Here is a 10,637-nt window from a genome sequence, read left to right as displayed (position 1 = left end):
CCATACTGAGAAGGAGACAGGCCAAATTCAATTTCAAGTTGTCTAAAGGAGCGAATTTCAGGGTCTTTTATTTGTTTTCATTTCTCTTTCATTCAGACACTTCACAGTTTTGTTTCTTTTTCTCTGGTTCAGGTTATTTTTTTGTTTGTTTGTTTGGGTTGGAAGGGTTGGTTTTGTTTGGTTTTATTTTTATTTTTTATTTTTTTAAATATATAAAACAAAATGGAGGTTATGCTCATCTTTTTACAGATCTTCTGATCTACAGCTATTCACTATTAGAGCAGCCTCAAGGTTTCTCAACAGCCCAGTCAGAGCAGACTTCACCACTCCAGGGGGCTCAAGTGTGGATGGGGATGGAAGTCTCAGTGAAAGGTTTGGGAGCAATGGAAAAAGCTTTTCTCTTTCTGCTCCACATGGTCCCTCTACTACTGCTGAATCTACCATGAGGGGTGGGAGCCAGCCTTTCTTTGAATGAGTGCTGTGACTTATTCCAGTCACCCACTTAATATTATATTGCAGGCTTAAAACATCTAGGTAAGGGATACAACCTAGGTATGAGTAAAATGAGGTATCTGATTAACCTCATACCCTCTGTGGGAGAGAGATTGTTTCTCTCTCACTTACCAGGCTATGCCAAAGACTAAGTGCAGGTAAAAGCTGTATTTTCTCATTTCTACTGGCTTCTTGTAGTTCAGCTCTGTTCACTTGGGTTGCACCCACCAGGTCGCCAATTTCTCTGACTCAAGATAAATCAGAACTACCTCTAATTTAGGCCAAACCCACAAAGGTATTGGAAGCTGCAGACTGAAATCTTGAATCTCTCACAGGACTTAATATTCATAATGAGAAATTTGACCTGTTCTGGCATTCAATTATACAAAACAATATATATAGTTTAACACATTATTATCAGAGAGAAGGAAACCAGAGCCAAAGTATGATCTCATTCTTCCATATAGTGTATTAACCTATTTAAAGACTTAGAAAACTCCATCCCAGAAGCGACTTAATAATTAAATGGAAAATGTCTGGTGCTTTATCACACTTTATGTCTGTACTTTGGTAAGGTGAGGGGCATTTGCTTATTTTAAGAAAAAAATAAAACAGTTTAACACTGATGAGGAGCTTTAGAAGGAAAAACAAAGCCTCCATAGAATGCATTTTCATACCCAAAATAATAACTCCTTCCACAGCACATTTTCAGGAGCTGTATTTATTTTTAAACATAGATAATGATACATCCTCCATAGCGTACAGACTCTCTGCTTAACTGTCTATCATTACAACTTGAATATTAGTTACTTTAATACAAATAGCTAAATATATTGACAAAGACAAATGAAGACCTAAAAAGAAATGAACAAACATCTGCTATTGTGAATGAGTTTTTCATCTGCGACTACTCAGATTGTGTCAATACAAACTTTTAGGCACAACATATTCACTTGTGATGGTGCCCTTTCATCCGCACAGTAACTTTTTTCACAACCAAATATAAGTATTCTTTCAATTTTGAATGTCTTGTTCTGCAAATTGTTCACAGAACAGAAGAAGAAAGACCAAGCCTGACAAAACGATCATCTTGATCGATACCACTTACGCGTTTTTTTTGGTTGGTTGGTTGGTTGTTTTTTTTGTGTTGGTTTTTTTTTTTTTTACACACCTTTTTCCTTTTACGTATCTTCTTCGTATTCTGACAAACAAACCAAATGAAACAGAAAGCTTTTTTGAGTCTTGAAAGTATAAATTACTATGAGTTCCAACCTACTACAACATGAGCAACAAGAAGATAGCACATCCCAATGGTACAAGACACAATCATCATGGGGAAACCTAACCTGAAACAACAAGAAAACAAACAAACAAAAAAAAGATCAATAACAATACAATATTTTGTTCTCCAAGTACATAATGAAAAGGAATTTTAAGTTATCCTGCACATTCCAAGCCTGGAATATGCTTATAGCAGTGCCAAAAGCATGGTTATACTGTGAGATCATTACAAGGTCAAGGAATCTAATATTCAATTTCATATTTCTACTGCTGGCCTATTTAAAAGATAGGTGGACAAAATCAACATAATTTCATTTATTTCAGTGCATCTCTTCCAATTTACTTTGTCTCAGAATCTGGCATGCCCAGCTGTTTCTTTTTCTTTTTACTTTTTTTTTTTTTTCCCCAGATAATAAGCAATTATACAGGTAAAATAACAATTCTTAGAAGTTAGGCAATGTTGGAATAGATCATTCAGTAAGTATCACTTCAGATTAGCTGAGTATGGTGCTTTATAACAATCTTTGGTTCAAACTCCTTATATCATTTCCCTGTCGAGCTGTAGTCACATACAGATGGTATTCCTCTCCTGTACCTCTCACCAGGTTTAACTGATTTGAACATTAAATCCCAGACAGCTGTAAAAGTGCTAAAACATTGCTGTTGTATTGAAAACAGCTATTTGCTTTTCATCACAGATTAAGCTTTTCACACCATACCCACCATTTTTTTATATCTTTCTTTAGACTGACAAACACAGGCAGCAGAAATGGACAACTAGAAAGGATGTTATGGGGTTGGCTGAGTCCTGCTCACAAGACTCTTGCACATCTGTGAAAAGAAGTGAGTTTTCTAAAACTTAAAAATGTTGTTGTATGGCTCTGAAAGACTATGAAGTACCACTTTTTTGATCACACTTTTATTTTTTTTTATGTTACTAAAATTATAAGGAGAATTGAGATGAGAAAATGATTTTGTGACAAACAACCCTCCTTATGTAACGTCCAGTTCAGCCATTAATTTCCATAAACCTCATCAGAGCATGGTAATGTTCTCTGAAGTGCAGCATTTCATTTATTCTCTTCCTTGAAGTAAGACCTGCTTATTATATATGGGTATATTAGTTGTGCCTTTTTGCCTTGCTTGTTAGGCATCCTTGGTAAGGTTCCAGGTACATATTTGTTGATGATAGGAGGACAACATTCTTGAGCTTGAGTGGATGAATAGCTTCTTGCCTTAGGAAGCTACAGCTAAAAGGGACTTCTTGGTGCATTAAATCTGGCCACCACTCCTCAGTACATGAAACCACTCACATAAAATTAAAATTAAACTTCTCAATGGCTCACTGCAGTCTGATCGCCTTTCCTCTTTCTACCTGCGGCTCCAATGTTATTCTAAACCTTGTGATTTTCATAAGTCATGGTGTGTTTTTTTTCATTGCTGTTTTGCTGAAAAACTGACAGAAAGAAGCATAGCTGTGACCAACAGAATACAGGAACTCTCACCTTAACAGTCATTCATTTAAGTTACAGACAATAGAATTTCTTCAGGAAACAGGGTCACAGCCAACACACACACACTGACCTATAAAGCTGACAGAACAATTAGGAAACCAATAAAATTCAAACACTCTAAAGATAATGTTGAAATTATTTAGTGAAGAACAAGCTTGTCCATAATGATGGCTATGTGGCTGTTCTTGACCTCCTATCAAAGTGAACCCATCCCATGTACTGGTAGAAATAGAGGCAAACCAAGAAAATAAAAGGAAACACCTGCAAGGCTGAAAACGTATAAGTGCTTATGTATAAGGATGCATAATGTATAAGGATCATCTCATTTCTGTCTCCTTGATGTCCCCCAGAAGAAGCTGGCATTGCCCCATGTCCATGACCAAATATTGCCTGTACCAGAAGGACAATTCCAATGCCTGGCTCTAGCGTCTCCTCTGCCTCTCTGGGATTTAGGACCTGGTGTGCCAGCCACTTCTGCCATTCATGTAAGAGGCATTATTATTGGTATTCTAGCTTCAAATGCATTAACATGAAGCTGGTATTTGAAATTGGAAAAGAAGAAAGAAGAAAGAATGACTGGGTTTGTTCGAGTGCTGAAAAATATGAAGAATTGTTAGAAAGGATCATAGGATTTTCACAGCATTCAAATATTTCATCAGAAGTCTGCAATATATTTGGAAGTGCTCATTTATTTTTCTTTTTTTGTTCAGATGAACATGCATAACTATACTGCAGGTAAGTGTTATTTCTTTCCAAGTTCAAATGGTTAGATCCTTGCTTTTGAACAACTCATTACTGGAAAGAGCTGAGTCAGTAATCAGCTCTTTATCATTATCTTTTCGTATTCAGTATTCACTAAATGATCAAGCTGATACTAAATGATCAAGCTGATAATATTACAAAACAGAAGAGGGAAAGCTAAATCCATTGGAATTATTTTAGAAAAAAAAAATAAAAAAGAAAAAAAAAATTAATTTGATGTCTAGACAATTGCTCAGAGTCCTTCCTTCTCTCAGCATATCTGACCTCCAGGCCTCCCTAATTTCACTAACATAAAAGTGTCCAGATAGGACAAAAAAATCAAAAACAGCTATGGCTGTGGGAATAAAATAGCATGGCTATAAAATCCTCCTACATCCTTTAATATATCTCATGAACGTTTCCTGCAGCTGTATCCACATGACAGGCCAGTGAACTGGAGATTGCTACAGCTCTCATAAGAAAACAGGTTGTTATTTGACAGAAAACAGAATTTTATTGACCTCATAGTTAGCAAACAAAGAACTGGTACTGGGAGGAGTGGGGATAGTGCAGATCTTAATCTGTACTAATACAGCCTAACAAACCTCCATGGGGAACGCACAGCAGCTCAGCAGTGACTGGCAACATAATGCCTTTGTAAAGACTGGCAAGGGGAGGGGGAGAATCCAAACAGATTTAGTGGTTCTTGGACCATGAAAAAGAGAACAGAAAAACTAACCCCAGGTCCGGGGCAGGGGGTGGGTTCATGCAAGAAAATGGATGAGTTATACAGGACCACATATAAATATGCAGGCATTTTAATTATGCCCTGACTCAGAGTGGGAGTCAAAGCAAGTAGCCAGAGCCACATACAGCCTGGGGAGGTACCTCACTTCATTTAGCATGGATGTTTGCACAGGGCCCAGCTACGAAGCCATTACTCTCATTGCATAGACAATTAGCCCTCAACTTGAGGCCTGAACCTCAGGCCCACTGGCCTGAGCACAAATGTAATTGTATCAAATTCACTGTGGAATTTGTGCACCAGGGAGAGAGGAGATGAAGCTTGCTCAGTGAGTATTAGGTACTGGAGAGTTAGTTGATTACCCAAGTCAGTTCAGTGCCCCGTTGTTCTATTGCACTACATCAAAGACACAAATCCTGTCCCAGCCTATGTATGACGTAATGTTTAGCCACCTACATTTTCTTTAGTTACATCAAATACAAGAGCATGCTTTAAACAATGTGAAGATTACTTTCCATAAATGCTCGTTTGCTGCATACACGTTGGTCAAAAAGCAACATGTCAGTTGTTGTTCCTGTCCAGGAAAAACGATCAGCAGGGCTTAGAAGTCCTAAAAACTTCTCTTGAACTAAAACTTCAGATTAGTAAGAAACACTAATTAGCCTCTGTCATAAAAACGCATTTTTTCATGACCCTGTACCAACAGCATATCTGATACGACATTTCTATATACCGACTAAGGAAAGAGGACAGATGTACCCTGCATTGGGCAGCCTTTCATCCCTCATGCCCACTGCACACAGGGAGAAACACACGTGCTGCACTGCCCTGACTCTCCACAGCTCATGGAGACTGCACTGAGTTTTCACTACTTCAGAGACGAAGCACAAGGAAGGGACAGGTGATAGAATCATTCACCCCAGACTTCCCTCCTCTTCTTCTAAACAGAAGTTTACATATAAAACTGCAATCCAAATGAAATCACGCAGCTTAAATATACACAACATGCAGATGTTAGTTCAGTGCGAGATACTGAGAACAGTTCCAGCAGAAGCCCTAGGGATTTGTCTTAGGCAAAGTTTTGCTTATTAATAACTTCAATGATCCAGTAGTGAAGAGCTTGCAAATCACCTCAGTGCAGGAGAGATGTCAGACTCTGTGGAGAACAGAATTCAGCATGTTCTTAACAAATTAAAATGAGAATTTGAAATGTACAAGACAAAACTCTGTAAAGATAGCTGTGAAGTATGCATTAGGAGAAGTCAAACCATGGGCACAAAAACAGCAAGGAAAGAGAAGCTTTTTACTTTTAATGATCTAGTTATTTTTGATCCTGCCTCAGTGCAAGATCTGGACCTGTACATACTTAGAGGAAAAGGAAACTGTTGTAGAATTATTCTGGGGATAAATCCCATTTTAATGAGTACCTATTGATGTGAATATTATAGTTTTCTTAGCTTATATGTTTATTTAATTGTATTTGCTAAATACTAATAGTGAACCCTTTAGGGTCTGAATTGTATTTTTCTGAACAAACTGATCTCTTACTGTACCTTGCAGCTCTAGTTTGTCATGCTTCAAGAGCCAGCAGGACCAGGGATGTACAAGACCCAAGTTCAGTGCCTTGTTCTGCCTGACTTGGGACATGACATGACTCTTACCTGTAAAAACCATACCTACAGGCATGACCTTCTTGACATTTCTGATCCAGTAAATTACACAGCCTGTCCGTCCTCAGGGGGATCTGTGGAAGAACAACACCTCCAAGGAAATGGAGAACCTTCAGCTGCTCCTCATTGGGAAAGCAACAGCATAAAACTCCCAAGACCAAACCACTGGCAATGAAAGAATGCTGGTGGTAGCCAGGGGTAAGAGTTAAAGCTAAAAACTTCTGCTCCTGCTTGCACTCACAATTTCACAGTATCACAGTATCACAGATTTCTAGGTTGGAAGAGACCTCAAGATCATCGAGTCCAACCTCCGACCTAACACTAAGTACTCCACTAAACCATATCGCTAAGCTCTACATCTAAACGTCTTTTAAAGACCTCCAGGGATGGTGACTCCACCACCTCCCTGGGCAGCCCGTTCCAATGCTTAATAACCCTTTCGGTAAAGAAGTACTTCCTAACATCCAACCTAAAACTCCCCTGTCGCAACTTTCGCCCATTCCCCCTCGTCCTGTCACCAGGCACGTGGGTGAACAGACCAACCCCCACCTCTCTACAGCCTCCTTTAAGGTAACTGTAGAGAGCAATAAGGTCGCCCCTGAGCCTCCTCTTCTCCAGTGCACAGTTCACATTATACTGGTGGAGTTTGCATCAGGCTTAAAATTTTGCTTTTCTCATTTCATATCTGTTTCATTGAAGGTTCTTTAGAAGGTATAACCTTCTCACCCACCCACTTGTTTCTCCATTATTCAGCACAGGGTACAAAAGCATCATCTGCACATCTGATGATTGCCATGCCATCTGAAAATATTTAACAAAAGAAAGATGGTGGGTAATTCACCTCATTCTTGGACAATCTCTCATTATATGCAGTGCCTTGCTCTGGAAGTTGGATAAACACAAGCTCTTTTTTAAAAGTATATCTAAATGTCTACAAAAGCAGCTTCAAAACTGAGACTCAGATAAGGTATATTTTTAAGATACATAAGGTTATTTCTGAATGAAAGTTACACCTTTTAATGTAGTTTCACAATTCAATTTGCTAAGTAACTCATCTATATTTCATCCCGACAATAAGGTAAAACTGCAATATTCATGGATCTTAATGAAAAGAATATCATAACCCTCACGAATCAAAAAAATCAGCTAGTTAACAAAACTTGTATAGGTCTATGTAAGTCATAGTTAACACAGTACAGCTCAGTGAGAAAATTCTTTTTCTATACCTCAGCTAAGATTAAATAGCATAGTGAAATATTGGGGTGGAGTGAAGGAATAAAATGAGACACAACATTATAGATTTATAAATTATAAAACCATTATAGATTTATAAATTATTTCTGCTAACATTCTTAGATATATAGATCATTTTCATTGTGATTATTTACTGTCAAATTCTCCTACAAAGAGATTTTCTGGAAAGATTATGTTGACTTTTCATACTAATTGTTAAAAAAAAAAATGCTCAGAATTTTTTGAAAAAAAATACATTTTTATTAACTCTATTGATTAATTCTTTACTTTTTTTCACCCCCTTTGGCTTTGGGAAGGAGTAGAAACTGAAAGGAAATATTTTAAATCTCTTGTCTGCTTTACTCTCAAAACAACTAAGAATTATGCTTTTCACTAATTTCTCTGCTTTTATCCTATCTGTGGTCGCTATCTTGTCATTCTATTTCTTCTCTGCCTTTCTTCCAATGCAGACCGGATTTCCTGTCATTTTTGTTGTGTCAACCTTTCCATCACTCCAAGTCTTTGACATACTGATCCAGTTTACCTGAAAGGAAAGTACAGACTTAACTATACTTTCCTATACTTAAAGAAAACACCTAAAAAATATTTATAACATGCCCATGACCCCTTCAAATCTAACACCTGTTGTACCTCAGAAAACAGGTGGCTAAAGCTGCCAGTGAGCATTAATGCAACATTAAATTTCTGTGAATTTCATATAGTCTAGAATTACATAAAAATTACAGTGTAGTTACCTACTAGTTACCATACACAGGTGTTACTGTGTAATTGAAATCACAGAACAAAACCTATAATCCCATTTTCTTCTGATTGCTAAAATTATTACAATTTTGGGTGATATTCTATCTGTTTTGAGTCTATGCCAAGATTTCCCATAGAGTCACTAACAGGACTGAAACTGAGATTAGGAAAATCAGTGAGAAAATCTAAAAGGTGTTAAGTTTTGCCTCCTACAGTCTGGAACATGTGGAAACATTCGCTGTAAACCTCTGTTCTTATGTGCAGAACAAGTAATAGGCTTTTCCTTGACCTTCCAAAATTCTGATGATCTAAATGAAAAAGTTCATTCATTGCAAAAGAGTCTGCCAGCTCCACCTGGCAGACTCAAATGACCATTGATAGAATATTTGTTGCAGTATCTGTCTGTGTCTCTGTGGTACAAATGAGATAAAATACGAGACTGTCCGAACAAGAGACTCTGATAACTATCCAAAAGCTATTCATACATAGTAAGCTAGCAACCTGTATGAAACACCATGGAAAAAAAAATGGAAAACATGTCAATTGTAGTTTAAAAAAAAATGTTGTAATTGATTATTTAAAGAAGAAAAACACCACTTTTTAGATGACAAGAGCATCTGGCCTTTCTGTTAGAACCAAACACACACCTCCAATAGGAAATGATGAAATCCTGGAGACACCCAGGAAACTAAAGCTCAAATACAGAAACAATCCTGAAAACACAGAACTACCAGTGACATTTTACTGGAGAAGAGCAACATATCACCAATAAATATGTGAAAGATAATTTTCATTTTTTCTTGTTCTTCTAATATCCCTTTAAGCTAATAAATCAGTATGACTAATTTACTAACATGCATGAGGTGTTCAGAACCTCATATCTAGCTGACAATAGGGAAAAAACAGTAACTTTCCACATTTAGCTTTAAGGGCCCCATGACCAACATAAATACCCTACATTTAAATGAGAAAAAGAATGACTTTGAATAAGTCCATTGGAGTCACAGCATGTAAAGGAAGCTAGACTAAGACCTCTGTGTGTGTCAGAATGAGTTTTATTAAATCTATAGAGCATACAAAACCAGATTACCTTGCTTATATAAATTAGTAGGATGATATTATAGAGATATACACAAGCCAATAGCTGAAAAATCTCTTAGGCTTACATTACTTGCTTAAGCAGAGGAATAATGCCATAATGCAGAAAACAAAATTAGGTGGTGTGCTGGATCAGGAGTCAGACAGACAAATCAAGTGACCCCCATGTAAACCATCTGTAGAGTTTCTTCTGGAAGATAACCAAAAGCTGGAAAGCCAACATAACAGTATGACACTGTGGATTCCCCTGTTTGCCCAGCTTTGCTGTACCTGTGGGAGTTCTGGCTTTTCTACATCTAAATGCCCTATGGCATAAAACACGTGTAAGGGTCTCCAACAGGTTAAGTTGCAGCTTCAAGTAAAGATTTAGTTACTCTTGACATTAATGATACAATAACCCAAAGCAACTCAGAAGATTTTCCAAAGTTTACCACTGCTTGCTTTCTAATTAACAATACCTAGAGTGAACTAACCATGTTTGAACGCTCCAGTCACATCCTTTCTTCAAGAACGCTTGCAGCAACTTTCAGCCAAGGTAAGAGCCAGGAACACAGAGAGCAGAGGAAGCTCTTGCATTGAGGATGGCCAGCTGAGACTGCTCCCAACACTTTCCTTTTCCTGAAACTTGTATAACTATTAATTACATAAGAGAAAGTTGCAGATGGCCATCTGCAGATGGACACACTCATTTTACACAGCTAAAACTCTATCACATGCTATTCTCATTTTACATGAAGTAGGCTGATCTTTTCTTAGTTTCCAGAAGAGAGTAATCTACTACACATTGGTACATTTTGGCACCCAGAGGGGCTGGCCAAATCCACACTTTTATAAAGAGAAAGCAGCCTTTACAAAGTCAAGAATATGAGTATGAGACTTCATTCACATAAGGAAATTCTACATTCAGACCTTCTATACCATTACAGCTTTAAAAAACTAATTTGAGCACTTTAATTTTTGCTAGACCTCCTGAGTCTTAAAAAAAAAAAAAGTGTCTTTTTTCTGTTTTTTTAAAAAATGTGCAAGCACTTTGTGTTAGTAACTTGAACAATATTTGTATATAGCTCAGAGCACCAGTATTATATCACAACATTGAGAAAC

At 37.3% G+C, this 10,637-nt stretch overlaps 1 protein-coding gene across 1 annotated transcript in view; it reads right to left on the bottom strand.

Moving 5' to 3' along the window:
- Positions 1-572: 572 nt before the first annotated feature.
- Positions 573-10,637, bottom strand: part of OCA2 (OCA2 melanosomal transmembrane protein) — a 205,757-nt gene continuing 195,692 nt past the window's right edge. Inside the window, exon 24 of the mRNA XM_013180616.3 lies at positions 573-1,838. Coding sequence (XP_013036070.1) covers positions 1,751-1,838 — 88 coding nt within the window. The 3' untranslated portion in view covers positions 573-1,750. The remainder of the gene's footprint in view (positions 1,839-10,637) is intronic.

Source organism: Anser cygnoides, chromosome 1, assembly GCF_040182565.1.
Source record: "Anser cygnoides isolate HZ-2024a breed goose chromosome 1, Taihu_goose_T2T_genome, whole genome shotgun sequence".
Lineage (NCBI taxonomy): Eukaryota > Metazoa > Chordata > Aves > Anseriformes > Anatidae > Anser > Anser cygnoides.
Note: the sequence above shows the minus strand (reverse complement) of the source record. Positions and strands in the feature narration are given on the sequence as shown.